Source organism: Amphiprion ocellaris, chromosome 5 (assembly GCF_022539595.1).
Source record: "Amphiprion ocellaris isolate individual 3 ecotype Okinawa chromosome 5, ASM2253959v1, whole genome shotgun sequence".
Classification (NCBI taxonomy): Eukaryota; Metazoa; Chordata; class Actinopteri; family Pomacentridae; genus Amphiprion; species Amphiprion ocellaris.
Genome location: NC_072770.1, coordinates 19,942,967 through 19,963,968, shown reverse-complemented (window position 1 = coordinate 19,963,968; position 21,002 = coordinate 19,942,967). Strand labels below are relative to the sequence as shown.

The window sequence follows — 21,002 nt, the reverse complement described above, 5'->3', positions numbered from 1 at the left end:
CCTGTGTGACTGGAAGCTCCACATGTACTCAGCATAAAACCTCCAAACACTATTGTTACTCATCCGCAGAACGTCCTTTGGCCTGCCTCCCTCCACAGTCAACACCAGTGGGCTTTAAAAGCTGTCGCTGTCATGTTGTTCCCGGCTGCTGTTTTCAATCCCACAGCCCGAGTGTTCGTCAGCATAAGGAACAGCCTGTGAGATTATACATCATGTTTTCATCTCCTGGGCTGTTTCTAATCAGGCCCACCAACTTGTATCATGAATCTGCACAAAATAGTTCCGTCCTCGGGTTTCCGTCTACAATCTACCCAACCTGAGAGAGATATTAAAGATTGGTAAATCATGCTGCAGTGTTTTCCTGTGTGAGCAGGATCAACTCCCTGCAGTTTTTTCTTCTAGCCTTGTTTCTCTCCAAAAAAAACCCAAAATAAAACAGGGTGAAGTGGGCAATCCTTAGAAGTTTTTTTTACATGCTGTTGCCTTTTGTTTGCAAAGGCAATGCCAGTTGTTTCTCTGCAAGAGTTCGTATATCAGGTTAAGCAGGTCTCTTGATCATCACGGATTTACAGAAACCATTTTGTGAAGAACTGCTGTAGTGACCCTTATTTACTACAGTGTCATTCTGCCTCAGTTCACTGAATGCCCCACGTCTGACCACCTTCCATTTGACAGATTTTTTTTTTAAAGAGGGGAATAATAATTGTGATGTTGCCATGTGTAAAACCTGGGCTCATAGGAAACATTAGTTTTTGAGTTGAAACTTCTTTAAGAAGGGTGGGGTCATGTCCACTTTTGCATCATTTTCCTCATGCCAATCTATGGAGCAATGTTTGAAGTGACATAGCTTCAAAAAAGAATTTTCTGACCAAATTTGCACCCTCATATAACTGGTTTGTGTTGTTCCATTGAAGAGAATATGTACATGACAATGAGCCTGTGGAATTTCAGGATTCTAGTTACATCATTTCTCAACTAATTGTACTATAAGTTACAACACTTGTGACCAAAAATTGTGCCTGTTTTACTTTATAACATACATATGCACAGAGGAAAAATCAACCAAATACAGATGGTCATGTGGTATTTTTTTTTTTTTTTTAAATTGATGATTTGAGATGGAATGACTCTACTACTCTGTGCCAGTTTTAAATTTTTTTTTTTTTTTTTAAAAGAAAAAGCTTCTTACTGATCTGGTGTTGGGGTCATTGACTATGACCATTTGGAAATGAAAATGAGAGATTAAGGTTGGCTAATTATCTTAACTTGCTCTGTTTGTAAAGATATGTTATTGGGCATGTAAAGAAAATATATGTTCATCTATATAGATATGATTTCAGAACTGAGCTGAATCATCCCACTGGACTGAGCCAACATGGATGGTGACAATAAAATCTGACACAGCTTTTATTGTCACACAAAGATGCACACAAAAACAACATGTGGACATTGCTGGCATAAGTTAACATTACCGACCCAACAGTTGTGAGACATTTTTACTTAATACTAGAAATTCTGCATACATTTTTTTGTATTCACCGTCTGGGAACCATAAACATCTGTACCAAACTTTGTGTTAATCCAGACAGTAAGATATTTTTATGTCTGAGTAAAACTTTATCTGGCTGAGAGAGAGAATCAATACAGTCAGTACACTCTAAAAAGTAATTCAAGGGACATATTCTCACTACTTAATTAAATACTTGGCTACAAGATTACAAGAAAAATAGTATATTAGATTTAGATAAACCTTTCACAATAGCATTTTTCCCCCTAGAAGTCAGGTTTTAAGTCTCCTTGCCTACCTACAGAGCACTTGAGCAACTTAGTTTTTTAAAATTTTCCCAACTCAGAAACATCATAATTCATAGTTATGGAAGTTAAGTACGCACAACACAAAATTCCTTTTATATAACAAGGCAAAGCTTGTTGGAACAACTTAATTTCTATGAATGATCAACCTAAAGACTTGTGTTTGTGCTACCAACCATTCAATAATTGAAAATACGTTTGATTGTAAAGGAGACGCTAATTCGTCTAACTCTACGTAGTTTGTTGGTTGAACATATTTCCATTAAAAGTTCTCACAACTCAAAAGGATTGATGCAAACTATTGCGTTAATATTTTTTGTTGAGCCGAAGCATCATTTTTTTTTCTCAACATCTGGGTAACATGAACGTTATGTACCAAATTTCACAATGGTTCATTCAGTAGTTCTTGAGATGCATTAGTCTCGACCGCGCCTGACCGTGAAACACTGTTGCCCCCAGAGCAACGGCAAAAGCAAGACTAAACGCACTTGTGCAATATGATAAATCATTCAAACCTACATTTCACACACATTCAATTAATATTTCAATATACATACATTTTAAAGTATCTTTTAAAACATGGTCTTCAGAGACCAGAGTAGCTGCTGTGACGTTATCTAAAATGTTTTTTTTTAGTTTGCTCTGATAGTTTGACGCAGTGATGCGGTTAAAGAATTTCCATGGCTGCTTGTTTTATCAGTCCCATCAGATCAGCTGCAGGATCTAATCAGTCATAGATTCCAGAAAAAAATCTGCATGGAAGAAGTGAGAACTTTAGCAAGAACTATGCATAAGAGAGCTGAGATGTTCTCAATGAAGATGATTGAATTTCAGGACACACAGAAACCTGCTCATTCTTATTTATGTTTGTCATCACATTTTAATGTGATACATAGACAAAGGAGACCCATTGTATTTCTGTATACATTAATGCTGCATGGATTTCTTGAGGCCCACATCCTGTATTTATATACTGTACTGGAGAGGGTCTTGAGTAAATTTATTATTCAGGGAAATTTATTATTGATGTTAAACCTTCGTATATGCTATATTAAATGTCATGTGCTAACATGTATATTTACTTCATTGCAGTTGCCTCTGGAGGATCTATTTATAAGGATTCACTTCATTTAATGTTTATAATCCTGACAGGGCGGAGGTCCATCTGATGACTGTTTTCAACATAAGTGTGTGACAGTTTATTAGATCTACATATGGGCCCTGTGATATTCTAGAAGTGTGTGGTTTTTTTGGAATGCAGTTTAGCCTCAAGAGGTTTATGGTTAACAATTTTGGGGTACATTTATGATGTGACTTTATAGACTGTTTTGAAATTTGTGGTTTCGTATAGTACATGGGTAGTGTGATTTATTTTATTTCATAGCTGTATGTTATTCATGATGACTGTGACATTTACAATCTGCATGACTTGATTGTTTGGAGATTTCCATTCAATAGAGTTAGTCCCGTATAGAACGAGACCAAACATAGGAAAACAGTAAGGCAAATGCACAATTTACGCTTCGGGCTTGAATATATACATATATATATTTATACATATACTGCTCCCGATTTCTGCAGCTTTTCCACATTTATATAATGGTCTGAGCTCAATAAACATTATTTACCATCTGAAGTCAAATGCAGTGAAAACATCTTGATATTTTAGTGAGTTGTCACCAGTTTCTCCACTTTTGTGTGGCCCACTCTTGTCGTTGTGCAATAGTGTAAATCGCCAACTGGTTACAATTTTTGTCATGCCAAAGTGCAAATTGACTGTTTCCTTTGGATTTTTTTTTTTATCCTCTGCCATTAAGTAGAAATGTTGAGATTTGTTTCATGGGTTCGTGTGGGAGGGCAGTATTCTGCTAGTGTGACATGATTATCCTATTATATAATTACTGTGTATTTATAGTGCATGAGCTGTTGTTAGATAATATCACAAGCATACATCTGTGAGCAGCGGAGCAAATCACATGAGTCACTACAAGGGCAAAGGTAGTGTCACTGGAATATCCTCCAGATTTAGCTAAACAAGTCATTCATTAATGCAAGAAATTTGCCACATAAAGAAGCATATATTCAGTGTCTAATACTTCCTGTCATGCCCAATTTGAGAGGGTAAGAAAGCACAATTTCTAAACCCAACTTTCTCTGCGGAATCAAGCTGGATTGCTGTTACACTGCTGAAATATACAGATGAACTGATTAAAACTCCTGTCAGAACCAATTGCGAGTGGAAAAAACCCCCAAAACATTGGCTTATGGTGCGGCCTTCTCATCGCTGTCCTGTCATCTGCAGCTCTCCGCCTGAGGCACAGCAGATCAAAGCCCTGGCACCAGTACAGTGTGACCAACCCCCCGAAAATGTGATGTCTCAGGAGGTCAAGCTGAAACAGAAGGCCGCGCAGTAGTTCTTGTCATAAATCCAAACCACAAAGAGCCAGATTTGTAATTTCTGTCTGATTGACTTTGGGCTGTTATGTCATAGTGCTGTGATGTGGATCTTTATAATTGGGTCTTTAATTCACTGTCACCAGTAATTACATCTTCACTTAATTAATTATTAGTACAGTTGTGTATTAGTCCATACCAGGCAGTTAAACTCTATTTATTACCATGCTTGTGAATTATCTCTGATTTAATGGATAACGTGAAAGCCAGAAGGTTTTCCCAGGACTGAAGTCAAACAGAATTCATTAGCAAATCAGTTCTCTAGCTTACCTTTGTGTGTCTCACAGGAGCTTTGTATCAGTATAAATTCATCTCTAGGTTTGCTTTGCCATGAGCTTTGAATACATACAATACGAGCAAATTCTGATAAAGTGCATTATTCTTAGCTAAACTGACTGAAACATAGTAGTCCTTCCATCTGGAAAAAAAAATGTGTACATTGTGTACCCATGTTATGTATATTAGTGGAAATTAATATTTAATATAAGTAGGTCATACAGTAGAAACACAACCTCCTTCATAGGTTTAAGATGGATGGTTTTCCGACTAGAAGCTCTCTGGGGCAAAAATACAACATAGAGGACATAGTGTGTTTTAAGTGTGAAATGGAGTGTTTAATCAGAGCAGGTTTTCTGTGAACTTGCCCCTTGAACATACGCTAATCAGTGAGCGAGTGCCGCGGTGTTTGGCTGGAGGGGAAACCTGCATACTTTCATCTCACATGAATCAACACATATCATCTTCTCTTAGGCACCTCACATACAAACATATGCTGGCCAAACAGCATAAATAGCCCAGTTAGTGTGCTCTCCCTGGGCTCCCCTCAGCCCTCTCAGACAGAAACATGCTGTGGCAACAAGTGCACTTAATTAGTCCCCTTCGCTTAGTCAAGTTGTAAGGCTGCAAATACCATTTAAACATTTTGTACATAGCATGTAACATAATTGATCCAGCCTGCAGGCACCTGTTTGTTTTGGAGTTACTGGGAAAAAATTAGAAATGTAAACTGTAGAGCCCACATTTTTTAAACTGTCACTTTATCTTTCACCTAACCTTTTCTCTTCTATATATAGCCCTCACAAGCTTCACATATTATTAGGTACACAACTCACTGGAAAACACCATTTTGTACTGAGCGGATTATCTTGGAACAGATCTAAACTGAACACACACACACACACACACACACACACACACACACACACACACACACACACACACACCCTCCCTGCATTATGCGTGAAGCAGATTTGTCCTTTCCTGAGCATCCAGAAAAATGTTTCCTGTTGCTTGCCTGGCCTGCTTGTGTCATTAGTAATGTGTTATATTTATTTTAGTGTCGCATTTCCTCTGTTAGAACAATTTAAAGAAGCAGAACCATTCAGCTATGATCTCACTCCACTGGGCATGCAGTTCTGTAACAAGTAGCACTTGTAGTTTATTTGGTACACACAGTAAAAAACATGGACATTAGAGCAGGACTGTGTCAATGGTCACTAAATCTAGCCATGTAAGTTTGCTGCAGGTTTGTTTTGAAGACAAATGACAGGAATGCATCCACTGTTCTGTTGCTTTGTCTTTGTAAGTACATTTAAATATAATGCTGAGTTGATTTTGTTATCTGCTGCCTCTGTGTATGCTTGCTGATTCCTAAAAAACTCAAGCTGCTAGGTAGATACGGTATACAGCAGGAGTGACTCTGCTGGAGTAATATTACTGCAATGTGAAGTGCTTTAAGATTGTAGCTCCTCTCAGTAATTGTATTGGTTACTGAGGTTGAACAGGAGGGCATTTACTCAAGAAATTTAAATGTACTATATTAAAAATGCAGGCAGCACAGTGGGAATTCATTGCAACAGAAATCAGTTCTAAATTAAATTTCAATTTTTAATATTCTTAATACTTAATGTGTCCACCTTTATTTTTAATCCTCCTCTGCATAGAAGGTACCAGTGTTGCACACATTTCTGGAGAGATGTTCATTCCTCAGTCACTTTTTTTTCAGCAGCTCTTTGCTGGAGGTGTTGTATTGCTCTGCTTTTTTCATGACTATACCTCAGAGTTACTGTGCCAGAATATTTCTTTCAGACTAGGAGTCATCTTGACAGTATTTTGGCAGTTTCACAGACATCTATAAATGTCATCTCCCCAACAGCCTTTGAATACATGTAGCCCAGTGTCATCACACCCCCCACTTCCATGCTTCACTGTCAGGGCTATGCATCCACTGTGGTTATCCTGGTCAGGTTTATGCCAAACACGAGCATTTATTAGGTTTCTTTTTATGTTCTTGAGGAGAGTTTAATCATGCAGTTTTGTGCCAAACAACATTGATTTGTGTGGGTGTACAAGTAGCTCACTATCTGTGATGTAATTTTAGAGGAGCAGCCACTGCAGCTCTAAGGCTTGTTCAATACCTCCCAGTTACTGCTGCATGGATTTTCTGTTCATTACTGATCTTCCCGTTACCTTTTCCATCTTTGTGAAGTCTCCTAAACAGATTTTTCAGTTCCCTTGACAATTCTTTTCATGTGGAGCCATGATACAGACATGCAGACAGACGTAACTCATAGGTACAAAACAGAAAGGTTTCTGGTGTTCACTGGTCATTTTATAACCACGTTCCTACAATTAGGCCAAGTGAAAATCACAATTTAGTACTCAATTTAATTCCCTATATTTTTGTCACAGCTGTGTTTACTTTTGTTGCATTGAGTTGCTACTTTTGGGCCTGAATTGTCAATATAGTCCTTCTAAAGTATTTGTTTTTGATTGTTCATAAGGGGAAATACAGTATATTATTAAGAATTATTGACAGGAGATATAATTTTGATTCATTTGGCATTAAAATGAGATGGATGGATGGATGGATGCCCAATTTTGGCATTTGTGTCAGCATTTGACTGGCCTGTGTGCAACTCAACTCATAAACACACGGTCGCTTTTAATCAGTCGTTCACGTTTGTTAAACAGCATCTTGTTCAAATAATGAGATTGTTTATTATTGCAAACAGTTAAATCTAAGAAGACGTTAGTAGAGCTAATGTGAGCCATACCTCCCTTTATTCAGCTGAAAATGGAAATGCCCCTGTGGTTTGCAGCTCATTAACTGTCTTTCTCGGAGGCAATTACCTACTGTGAGGATTAAATGCTAAACCACATATTTTCAGGCATGCACTTTGGGATTCTGTTTCTTATTTCATGTTTTTGGTGATATTTCAGATAGTTAAAACCAGTCTATAATTACATTTACAGCAGATAATGCAACAGAACTAATGTCGTAAGTCCTACCAATAACAATGAAGTTATGACCTCAACAGCGAGAAATGTGGTTAGATGGGAAGCTCACTTCAGAAAATTACTTGCACCATTTGACAGCATGCTTTTCCCACCTCAGAACATTATCTATACCTCTATACTGATGTTCTGTCAGGCTGCAGCTTATTTAAAGAAGCTGGATAATACATCGTCCAGATAAAACAAAACTTACAAGAATATAGTAGAGTGTCTGCTCTGTGAATAATAATGTTTACTTTTGTTTGTGCATCTCCTCCTTCACTTTATCTTGTTATTTTTGCACAGCAATGTTTCTAAAAGATCATTATTCATGTATGTATTCACTGAATTTTGAAATGCAGCCACATGTTCAAGCAAACATACATTATAGCATGGACCCTTAATCATGTTGCGTTGCACTATATGCTGCACGGCCACCACAAATCATTGATAGTTTCAGCTTCTCTGCAACATTAATCTGCCCTTCAAACTCTTTCCAAGTGAAGGTGGTTTGCTAATATTACTGTATGTAATACTGTTTTTCTTGTATTATTTCTGCAGCAGAAATGCCTGTAGGGTGTCACTCTGGAAAAATATGGCTGAAAATGTCACTGTTCATTGCCTTTTCAGTGTAGCGTTGTTTTTGCATCCGTAATTGAGAGGCAGAGACTTTTGCAAATCCTGTCTATGTGTGTTCAAATAGTGCCTTTCTTTCTGCACAGTCAGATATTCAGTGATAAAACAACACTGGTCTGACTTTTTCTCAGAAAAGCTGATTCAAGTTGACTATTATGTTCTAACCAAATGTGCCTGTTACAGGCAAGTTTTCAGTGTGCAATTAGGAGAAGATATAAAAGATATAAGCACAGTTAGAGGAAGTTTTATTTTATGTTGTTTCACTGTTAGTTTCTTGTTCTTTCTCCTGCTAATAGATTTTTTTTATATATATTAGGAAACGTGTTGCATTTTTTTAGAACAAAGGTAGTAAAATCCAAATATGGCAAACATCCAGTCACTAAACTTACAGCCACATCTCTTGACTGAGCTGTAATGCCGCCAAGATCTCAAAAATAACTTAGAAAGTCTCTAATTTCTCTTGCTTCAGAAGACACTTTTGTTTAGTGAAGTTATTGTACAGCTAAGTAATGCTAATTCTCCAGCAGCAGCATTTTACCTTCAAAAAATCACTTCTAAACTGAGACTATAGCACCTCATTTGGTTCCTCAGTTCTTTCGTGAGTTTGCAATATTTGTGGGCCAAGTGTTTCAAATTCAGCCTTCTGACATCTTCAACATTCAAAGCATTGATCATGTGTCACCATTTACTGAAGAACTCATTTAAATTAATAGGGCTTAAAATACATTTTTAATTTTATAATTATTTGTTACCTTAATTCTACGAGTCCTACTCAGACAGATACAACTAAATTACAGTAAATTGTCAATGGTATTGAAGATACCATTGACAATTTATTGTGGCTATGAAAAGATAGCACAAGTTTTAAAAAAGGGACACGAGACAATGAACAAGTCTCATTCAATTTAATAAGGTTTGTAAGCACAGAATGCTTTTGAGGCCAAAGCTGTTTGTTTCTGTTAACTGCAGTCAGCGTTTTGTTGTAACTAATGCATCTTTCTTACCCCTTTTTTTTTGTTTTATCTCTGTCAGGTGGCATCCCCTTTATCCTGACTGGGGAGCTGTTTGAACAGTCCTACCGACCTGCCGCCTTCATGATCGCTGGCACTGTAAACTGGCTGTCCAACTTCACCGTGGGCCTCCTGTTTCCATTCATTCAAGTGAGTTGTTTCACTAACTGCATAAATACAGAGCGTAGTGGCTGGGATCAGATTTAAACAGGATGAGGCACTTAAAAATGAACAAGTGGAACTGTTCTAAAATAAAGCGTCACACACAGCGAAACTAAACTAACTTTGTCCGTCACTTCAACCTTGACAGCCCATTGGAGTTGTCAACTCCTCATTAATCCCTGCAGTGGCTGCCTACTACACCATGTGGTCAAGAGATTGTGTTGTGTACTCCTACACTTCTGCCTCCTCTCTGGACCTTCATTAGTCAACACACTTAGCTGAATATAACATTATGTATTTAACATCCCAATTAGATGCAACTGCTGAGCCCTAACGGCTTCCCTTGGAGTGTCAGTGGTTCCTGCTAATTAAAAAAAATTCTCAATGATAGTTTTTACTTAATGATGCATCCTAACATGTATTTGACTTTTTAAATTTTTATTTTCAGTTTTATTTATATAGCACAGATTCAGAATATGTCATCTCACAGCGCTTAGCGTATTAACGCACAGACCTTACGAACTACAAACAGTGAACAGAAAAGCTAACACTCCAAAGTTGCCTTTGGATTCCCTATGATTGAAGAAACAAAAAACCTGGAATATGGAGGGGGAAAAAAACCCCAACAGAGCCTGGCTCAGGGAAGTTGGCCGTCTGCCTTGACTGGTTGGGTGAAAGGGGTAATAAGGGGAGTGGGGATAGCAGGAGTTGTTGGAGTGGAAATGGCAGGCTAGCAGGTGGTGAGACCAGTAGCTGCAAAGACATGTAGCTCCAGATGCAGAGAGATCGCCAGAAGAAGCAAGCACAGGATCTCAGGGGTAAACACAGAGTTAGTGAATGTAATGGTGACATATAACAGTATAGAGAGAGCAGAGGAGAGGAGTCCAGTGTATCATGAGAATCCCCTGGCAGTCTAAACCTATAGCAGCACAACTAAGGGACAGCTCAGATGAGCCCTAACTAGAAGCTTTATCAAATAGGAAAGTTTTCAGCCCAATCTTAAAAGTAGAGAAGGTGTCTGCCTCCCGAACCCAAACTGTGATCTGACTCCACGCCAGAGGAGCTCCAGGAACCACAAATAAACCTGCAGTATGACAGCAAAAGGCTCTGTTAGGATAATATGGCACAATGTGGTCTTTAAGAGAAGAGATGAAGCTTGGTCATTACAAGTTTTATATGTTAGAAGCAGGATTTTAGGATTTTACAGGGAGCCAATGAAGGAAGCTAGTATGGGAGAAATATGACCTCTCTTACTGGTTCCTGTCAGAACTCTGGCTGCAACATTTTGTATCAGCTGGAAGTTTTTAAGAGAATTATTGGGACTTCCCACTAATAAGGAATTTGAATAGTCCAGCCTAGAAGTTATTAATGCAGTTAGTCAGCATTACTCTGAGACAGTATGATCCTTATTTTTACAGTATTATACAGATGAATAAAAGCTGTCCTACAAACTTGTTTTATATTGTTCCTTTCACACTACTAGCGCTGCATTATACTAACAAATATCTCACAGATATTCTTTACTGAAACATCCTTAGCCTAATGGTAACAGAAATAGAACAATAAAGCATAAAGTGTAGTTTTACATGGCACACCACTGACTTTTGTAAGGTACCTTCTTGCATATGCGCTCACATTGGTGTAGAATCCTTTAAAGGTTCTGCATTGTTCCCACTTTTTGCCAAATTAATCAAAGTCATACAGGTTTCCTCAGAGTGGCTTTTTTTTCCATTTTATAAAACTGCAAAGATGGTTAATTTCGCAATCCTCCATGGTTTTAGGGCTGTTCAAAACACAATGTTTTGCTCTGAAAACTGATAAGCTGCTGCTTTGAAGGAAAAAAATGTAGTCACATTTTTAGCTGCATGACTATCGGTTAGTTAGGTGCTATATAACGCCAAGCTCAACTTCTTATTCACTTGTAAAGTTAGGTGTGGGAGAGCTTTAGGAATGGCAGAAACAATGTCTTCATATCTTAACAGCTTACATTTTCCTCGTTTTTAACAACCACAAAACACAATAAAAATGGATTTTCACCATCTGAGACCTTAAAAGTCACACCTTTAATGTAACTATGTGAGGCGTAGAAATGAAAAGTTCCTTTACTAGAAGCCACTGTGATTATCGTCTCTGCTGGCACAGCAGTGAAGTACAGCAGCAAAGCCACACATGATTTTCCTCCAGGCATTTGATTTTATTGCTCTGCTACAACTACGAGACGCTTTTTATTTCCCTTGTTAGTGTGACACCGTGTGAGATTTTCACTTCATAACCATTTAACTCCCAGCGGCAGTGGCCTCATCAGCAAGGCCACAGATCCCCAGAACTTTGCTACACTTTTTATTTGACCTCTGACACTTTCTTTTCAAAATTTAAATCTGTTTTCCTTCTGTAAAATTTCTACCAGTCAGTTTTTCCTGTTGTGTACCAACACACCCAATCAAATTCTACGTATGAGAAAACCTGCTTTGCAATGAAACATATTCTGATGCTGAAGATAATGGCAGTAGAAGAGACTGTAAGGACCCACTTCACACATTACATTGAAAACATGCTGCAGAACTATATTGTGGAAAATGTAGGATGCAGTGTATTTGAAAGGTTGAGATGCTAAAAGATAGGATATTTCTGCCATTGCTGCTTTGATTTTGTCCATTTTTGTATCTGTGTCTAGTAGTTCTTTTTGGATGTGCATGTTAAATCACAGGTGTTGAACCTTAATCTCCATTGATCAAGTTTCAGTTTGTAGATTCCTCTTTAGCCATCAGTCACATAATGGCCTAATTTTCGTGATGTTGTGACTCCCTTTCCACAGATTGATTTAGATACATTATTTTGTGTTAACTATGAGCTCTGTAGGAATACCTTTGCTTGTCGAGCAGTGCTGTGGCTGAACGGATCCAGTGTGAAAATTAACTGCTGCTGCTGCTGACATGCTGCTTTCACTGCTGGGCATTTGTTAACAAGGTGTTACGGGTGAAATGTGAGACCTGACAGGAATGATGACTATCGCCATGGACACAGATGCAGTTTCAGAGCTGTATGGGGGCTGTAGTTGTATATATAAATATAATGGTGACTGAGCTTCCCCTGCACTGTGAGCAGGTTGGATCTGCTATTTAAATGCAGCCCACCTTCAAGTTGAGGAAGTTTCTGAGCCTGGCACACTCAGTAGAGAGGCTGTCTAGCGTTACTATGATTACCATGGACCTGCTGTCCTATAGCTTCATTTCTATTGCGTCAAATTTGGTGAAGGTGAAGTTGAGAAATTTTTGAACATGGTTAGGCTCGTAGTTATCCTGTAATTTTGAATTTTGATTAAGCAGTAGTAAAAATTTCTGGTTTTACTGCAGTTTTTTTTGGATCTCACCTAAGCCACAGAAAGAGGGACATTGAAATGAAATATTTCCGAGGTTGTTCATTTTGGACTGTTCGGGTGGGTTTTTTTCACGTGAAAATTAAAAACACATCTTTAGGGGTTAAATGAGACCAGGACAGCAGTAGATACCTATTTACCTTAGAATATAGACTGAAGACCCCACTGTCTTGTTGTTAGCTTTTTAAGAAAATCTGCTAAAAGACAAGATTCAACTTTATTGTCATTGCACAAAGTATTCACCGATTGCAGCTTGTTAGGAAGCTGGGGTCAGAAGCCAACATGGTTTAGGCTCTTGCTCAAAGGCGGCAGCTTGGTGAAGCTGGGGCTTGAACCCCCGACCTTCTGATCAGTATTCCAAAGCCTTAAACACTGAGCCACTGCTCGCACACCCACTACAGCATATCCTCTATAAGTAAATACACTGAGCAATGCAAAGTAGTATTAGTGTACAAAAGCTAACGGGATGTTGGGCCAGACTTTGGCTGTCTTTAATGCAATTTTCTGGCATTAAATTGCTAAAAAATAAAAAAAAAAAGAATAGTCACAATAGTCCCTTAATTCTTGTTTGTTATGAATTATGATTATCTTTGCAGTGCTTCATATGGGACCCAAGCAATCTCCTATTTTTGGAGGATACATGTACTTCTTAACAGTCGAGGAATAAGCAGTTACGACAGTTGAATACAGAAGAGCCTATTAGTGACAGGAACTGGAATGTTTTCCTGGAAACTACAGGGTCCTCTTGAAACCAGCATGTTGCTCCAGGCAACTCCGCATCACTGCTCCTCTCATTTTACCTCCTCGATTTCTCTCCCTCTCTTTCATTGCTCTCACAGTCTGTTTTTTTTTACTGTTACCCACCTTCACTTTTTTATTCTTGAGGGTCTTATTACTTTACAAACATCTTACTGAAGCATCTTTCTGCAAAAACATTGTATTTGTACGTTTTAAAATATTTTGTAGTGGTATTAGGGGATATTACTTGGTCCCTGTTGGTCACTTGATGGATTGGCTGTACTTTGCTGAATTTCACATTGAGTTTGTAGTATTAGTTTACGTTGCACCGACTTAACAATATCATCAAGATAAAAAAAAACCATTGGAATAGTTAGGGATCCAGAGTGATATCGGCATGTCATCGCTATCAGCAGATAAAATAATAAAACAATGTTTATTTTTGTTAAAGGAACCACATAATTATTGTTATTATAATTATTATTATTTCTCCACCAAGGAGGCGGAGTTGTGTGACAATCAGCATTGGTTTGTCTGTTTGTTAGCAACGTTGCTCAAAAACGGAGTAACAGATTTGGATTAAATTGCAAGGGATGGTCTAGACATGACACAAGGACCAATTGATTAGATTTTGGCAGTGACGTGAATTACAGTCTGTTTGTTAAAGATTTCTGTATCATTGTGAGATAGCTGCACAGCGTCACTGTAACTATGACTAGAAGTGAACACTACGTCAGCTGCCTGCTGACAATCACGATTGCGATCCTACTAAAAATCCACCTCTGCGGACTAATTGAGACTTATCCGTCGGAAATCATACAAGGAAACATTGATTAAATTGTAGGGCTAATAAAAATAGTTTGACATAATAACTGTCCAAGTTTCCCGAAACGTCTCTCTTTTGTGCTGGAAACTGGACAATTGGCTTTTAAAGCAAAACATTTAAACACAAATATAGAAAAATTAATACACAGTGAGGTAAATCTCTTCATGTAGCAGACAAAAACTGAAAGGAAGCCAAGAGATATCAATAAACATGACATGTCAGACTTATACTCTGATCTTCACCAGTCTGGCTTGACTGAATTATGAAAAATATTTATGATAAGCATAAATGCATCAAAAAGAAAAAATAAATATATAAATGAATGTTTGTTGCAGTATATTATTCTAAGACGTCAGGGTTTGAGAGATATTTATCAAAGAATTAATAGGTTTTTTTTTTATAGTAGTACTATATTTTTTGCCATAGGCCATAATGTGTGGTTGTGTGACTGATAATGAGATATTTCTGATGTTGTGTACAGTTTTTTTTTTCACTTGCTCTACAGGAATCAGATAGACCTCCAGGTACTGTGAATTTGCCTTCTTAACCCATGACACAGCTACGGTTATCTCCTAAGCACTTTCTTGTTTATTCATTACTGTCTTATAATCTTATTGCTCAGTAGATTTCACAGCACATTATAAAAACTGTTGGCCAAACGCTGTTGAAATTAGCTTTACTTCTAAGCTCATTCAGTGTCTGTGAAGATAAGGATAGCAGCTGTATGGCTTCACTCCAAAGCCAACTTGACCATCCAGACAGAACCCAGAAGAGATTAGATACCCTCAGTAATCTGCTCTGAGTCTAAAGAGTCAAATGTTCTGGACTGACATCCCCTTTAACAAGGCCTGTGATGTTGCCATGCCCAGTGTAGAATAGGATCTGTGACCCATGTGGACATTTACTCTTTTACAGCTTTAAGCCAAACTAACATCCTCCACAGACCAGCGCGTGAGACACTGATAAGAAATAAGCTTGGCCCTGCTAATACTGGACCATGAACACTGAGAGTAAAGCAATAACACTGTGCAGAAGTCACTTTATTCCGAACAAAATATAGAAGCAGCATGTATTCCGTAATTAAATTCTATACATTTTTTTCAACATAGGTAAAAATATTTTTTGTTCCAACACATGGCATCTTTACAACAGAATGGACTTCATGAAGCAACCAAGTACACACAATATGAGCAGACTGAGAATAAATGGTCTGCACTCACAGCGCTGTTTTTTTTTACCTTAGTATGTTGTAATGTTGTTACTGAAGGGTGTGGTGAAGTTGGAGGGATTTTTGTGTGACAGGATCATGTTGCTGGACAGGTCCATTGTGTGGATAATGTGGCAGATTGACTGTTGCACTGAGCTGTCTGAAGTGATTTCTTAGACAACAAATGGTGAAGTTGTGTACATCCAAACGCCTGTCTACAGCCCTTACTGACAGCTTGTTCTCTTCTTTTTCTTGTCATCTGTGGCACTGTGTCATTTAAGTTAAGGTGCATCTTCAGATGGTCTTTTATAGTCACCGGACAAAGGAGTGTCTGTGTTCTGGTCACACAATCTGATCATCCTTTAAAGACACCTAGCTCTAATGTGGATTAACACAAAGGCTGAGAATTTGTCACCAGCTGAACAGTGCAAAAACTTTTTATGCACAGTTCACTAAACTTAATCCTTTACTAACCGTAACAAAAGAAATGAGATTTTGGACTTTTGCTATAAGACTGAAAGGAAATCATTTGCATATTTTGTTTGTATTTTTGTTGAGCATACCTGCTCTTAATAAACTTACAGAGGTCTGTAGATGGAGCATGGAGCATGATTAGCTCTACTGACACGCAGAGATAAACTGAACTCATCACCTTCAACACGAAAGCAGCCTTAGCTTACAGACACACTTTGGACAACGCTGAGAAAAACTGGTTGCACTGTTACATAGTGTATTCTGTACTATGGCTGTGCTGTGGGACATGAAGCTTGGGGAGAAAAGGGACATACAGCAGCCACCTGTATGCTACTGCATTGTTCTCTGCCACACAGAGAGACATGCAGTGTATCTGCCAGATCTGGCTGAGGAGTTCAGAGGATTATTCCTGGAAAGAAGGTTTATGGCTCCTGACACACGATTTATGTACAATAACAGGCGCTGTGTTGCTGCTCCATACTCTTTACCTGCTCATCAGGGTGAGCTACCAGGTTGATGTAACCGGTTTTTAGGTTAGGCCGTTGTTTTTGGATTTCATTTTCCCTCCTTATCTGGGGATTTATATGTGTTATTATTGAATTTAAAAGTTTGAAAAACTCTGAAAATCTTATTGGGAAAATACATTTTACAGCAGAAACACTGCACTAGTGGCATCACTGCACATTTTATACTGGCAAGGAACAACTTCAAAGACTGTGGAGCCATAAAAACTGAATAAAGTTTGTTTTAATCTTTTCCTTCCTATACTTAAGACAGAAATATGAAGTCCAGTGTTTCTCGTTGTGTCAATTAAAGACAGAGAAAGCGCAGACAGAATGAACATACCAGAGCTGTGTTTTCTCAGAAGACTGAAAACCATATATTTGGATGTATTGTGGACTCTTTTGTTCCACAATCAAAGGAAAGATACTTTTCTATGAATAATTTCTGTATGTTAGGGCTTTTCTACCCACAGTGCAGTTTCCTTGGCTTCTTCATGCTTCTTTCAATATGTTACTATTGATAAAATTCCTATATTCTCAGATTTGCACCTGCTCCATTGTAGACTTACTTTGTCAAACACTCTCAGGACATACGAAGGTACAAAAAACCTCTCTATTTAGTGGGCTGCTGTTGAGAAGGAGTGAATGTATGATTTTGTGCAAAAGCAAACTCAGGAAATTACTAGCAACAAACAGTCTGGAAGATTTATCTGATCTGCAGAGAAAACAAGCAGAAAAGAAATATGCCTGATTTTGTGTATTTGTTCATTACTGAGGGATTTTATTGGGTGTTGTTGGGAAAACAAAGTGAATCACAGCCTGTATTCTGAATTTACCGCCTCTCCTGTGCTGTCTTCCTCTTTCTTTGATCCCCTACATTGATCTTTAATGTCTCAACAGATGCCCCCGACTCAGTACAGTCTTCATCATAACTGGCTGGGTTACATCCAGCTAGCTGTGATGCACTTTGAAGCTACATTTATCGCTGCATGTAAAATTTTTACATTGATGTCAACATGAAAGCCATGAGTATAGGTCTATACCTTCAAAGATGATCTTCGACAGCTGAACCATCAGATAGATCATCATTTTATGTGCTAAATGTGATCATTTTATGCATTCCTTGACCTATAGAACACATCGACTCCATCTATTTATCAACGGAGTGCTACCACAGATAAGCAGAGAGGCTGTTATTGAACTGCAAAGAGGACAACATGACATTTTAGTTTGAAATGGTCACATCTAAGGCATCCTCATTTTAATGCCTGGATTCACCAGCTCTGTGCTGTTGCTTGGTTTCAATCCGTCCTCTTTTGTGTTCCTCAGCTGCAAAACTCAGATCTCTCTTTCAAGTACTTCTAAGTGATTCACTGAGTAGACATAACTGTATCTGTTGCTCCTTCGACCCCTTTTTCATTTTCAACCAACCATAAATATAACCGTGTCTGTCTGTGTCTTCATATTCACTGTGTCTTTTGTCTTTTTTCCCTTTCACTCCCTTTCTAATACACCAAGGCCAAGATGAAGTAGTTTGGAGTGTGGGGTGAGTGGGTTTTAAATCAAACATGTGATGTAGAGATTAGCTGTCTCTTTGCTAAAGCTGGTGTTTATTTTAAGTTTTTTTTCCTCTTAATGACCTTGTGCATAAACGGGTATCATGTGGATTTAAAATGCTGGTGAATTTGTTGGTGAGGTTTAAAGAGGTAGTTGCACATTTTGGTCCATATGCTTTTTTTGTTTATTTTTTTAGAATACTAATACTACTTTAATGTATGTATATTAGTTTTATAAATATGTGTACCAGCCCATTAAAGGTAACTACTTACCGCATAAACTTTTTTTGTCAGCACATTTTTCAGGCAAAATAATCCACATATAAAGTTTGTTGGAATGTTAGTGATAACATTATAGATATAAATGATGAAGACAAAAATGTACATTTGGAAATAGTTTCTTTAAATAAGTTTCTAGTTAGCCACCTTTTAGAAATCAGTCCATGAATTGAATCAACAAAATTCTGTAATAGCCAGTAAAAATTTCCTCCATGTTTCAGTTCAGCTGCTTGAAATTTGCACCCAGAAGTCCCCTGTACACTTCAGAGTTCACATCAATAAATACAAGTTCTTCCACATCGCTGCAAGAATAACAGTCTCAGGCGTTTGATGCTCCCATCACCATGTTTCGCTGTGCCCTTATTGAAGTCAGGGTGGAGTTCTTAACACTCATCTCCAAACCCTGCTGTCTTTCTACACATGTTCATTTGTAAATTTATAGGTGTTTTTTTTTTTTCTTTGAACTTGTGAATGGTCTTCACTGTATCATTCTCCCTCCCACTGCTCAAATCTTGAGCGATCTATTGAACAGAATTGTATCGGGCTATTCTCATTGATTGATTTTGATTTCAGTGTACTGCTGGTCTTTGTGGGTCTGCCATTTTTGTTCTGAGCCACATGTCCCTTATCTGGTAAATACCCAACTCTGGCTGGTCAGAGATTGGATTTTTTCCGATCTGATTATTAGAGTGCCCTTCTCTGTTTAAGCAAACAGTGTATGACCTTTTCTCTAATCTTATTTTCCTTGTCTTTACCATTTTTGTAGTTGCCTGTAACTAACCACTTCCAAGGTCACTTATGGTGGATGTATGAAATCTGTCACCTTGAAGTTCACACAGGTGTCACCAACAGCGTAACCACAGGTGGAGTTCATCACTATTATGATGGAAATGTTCCAGTGATTTTTACAGTCAGAACTTGTCCAAAAACTTTTTTGTAGCAATTTAAAGGGGGCATGTTCATGATTTCTCAAATAACAACCTGATTTAAAAAAAATATATTATTATTTTAGTTGAAAACATCTGTTTAGAGTTGTGCTATACTGTATAGATTTCTCAGTGGAGCAAATACCACTTTATCCAAAATTTATGAAACACCTTTTCCCCTTGGTGTCATGGAAGCTCACACCAATACTCTGCATTGAAAAAGAATATCTGATGTTGCAAACATGTGCTTGTCCCATCCTCAAATATACAACAACCCCTAATTTCCAGATTTTGAATTTGTATATGAGTCAGAAAGGCATTTCTTTACTAATACCAACAAACCACAGTGACCTCCAGGATTTGTCACAGTGGGGTTGTCAGTAAAGATGCATGATATTGGATTGTTGCTGATGTTCAATATGACCATATTTCCACTTTATTTTGGTTAATTACTGATGTCAATGCTGTTAAACGCACATATTTATTCCCACCTAATTGCAGGGAGCGTCTCCTGTAATGAAATTAACATGTTATTATGTATGATATTGTCATTATGTCCTACTGCTGCAGACATAAAATATTGTGCTTTTTAAAGGTACACATTCATCAGGCAAAATGAAAAAACTACTTCAGCTTGCACATAAAACAGGCCACGTTTGTTTTGGTGTTGTTTGTAGGTGTCATCTGCCAGTTAATGCCAGTTGATTTAGGACCGGTTCCAGTATTGCAACATTTCAAAGCCTTTTTTGGCCCATAGCACACTCTATAATCTAATGAATGTATCACTAAAAATGTTGACCTATTCTTTAAGGCAGGTTAAAGCATATTTAGACACAATCCACTATGAAGAATGTGTTGATTAACGGCACCATTCTGTCACTATCTGGCTAATATGGAAACCAATCTATAAAAAGATAATTTGAAAGATATTTAAAGAAAACAATACTTTAAAGTGTTATTTTTGCAGTACTTGGCAATTGTTTGACATTTACATATTCAGTTTTACATTTCCGAGTGTGACAGAAGTAAAGTTCTACTGTCTGCCTTATAATTGCCCTCTGTGCTGAGGACATAGTTCTCTCCTGCTTTTTATAGAGACAGAACTTTGCCCTCGGACATAATGTCCCACTTGTCCCTCGTTAGATCCTAATGGCATTTGACATTTCAGTCTTGGTGAGGTGAAAAAATAAAGATCCATGCATTGAAGTTCATGCCCTCCTAAACCTCCAGTTTGCTCAACTTTTTCATGCACTTTTTCACTTCTTGTTGTTCGGATTGTTTTCAAATAATAATTTAGTCTTTTGAGAAAACCCTGCAGTAAGATGAGAAGCTTAGCTTAAAGCTTTCAAGAGAGGTTTTATTGGAGTAATAAGTAGTAATTTCACAGTTTAGGGCATAACGATTGTTTTGCATGCCACATCAGTATACTCTAGGAAATAGGAAATATTTTCACATAATTAGCTTTATGATTGAATGAATATAAAAAATTACGCAAGTAATTAGTAATAATTTAAAATTAAAGCATTCTTTCTCACATGCATTATTATGATTCCATCTTAGCTGGAACAGATTGTTTTGCTGAAAAGCTGCTTTACCTGGAATACTCCCAGGAAAACATTTACTGGTTTAAACTGGATGCAGGAAAACATCCAAACTAGTACTTCAAAGGTTTTAGAGAGATGATAGGTAATTGTGGTGAATCGTCACATGTGCTTTTCTCTGCTTAGTATTTATAAAAGGGTTTATAAAGGCCTGACTGGAAATATA

The 21,002-nt window shown here is 37.7% G+C and overlaps 1 protein-coding gene across 13 annotated transcripts in view; it reads left to right on the top strand.

Annotated features, from left to right (window-relative positions):
• Positions 1-21,002, top strand: part of slc2a9l2 (solute carrier family 2 member 9, like 2) — a 166,101-nt gene that overhangs the window by 91,075 nt on the left and 54,024 nt on the right. For all 13 annotated transcript variants that reach the window (XR_008601684.1, XR_008601685.1, XR_008601683.1 and 10 more), the window contains one exon: positions 9,211-9,338. Coding sequence is in view for 10 of the 13 variants with exons in the window: in XM_055010570.1 (XP_054866545.1) it covers positions 9,211-9,338 (128 nt within the window). In the remaining 3 variants the exon portion in view is untranslated. The remainder of the gene's footprint in view (positions 1-9,210; positions 9,339-21,002) is intronic.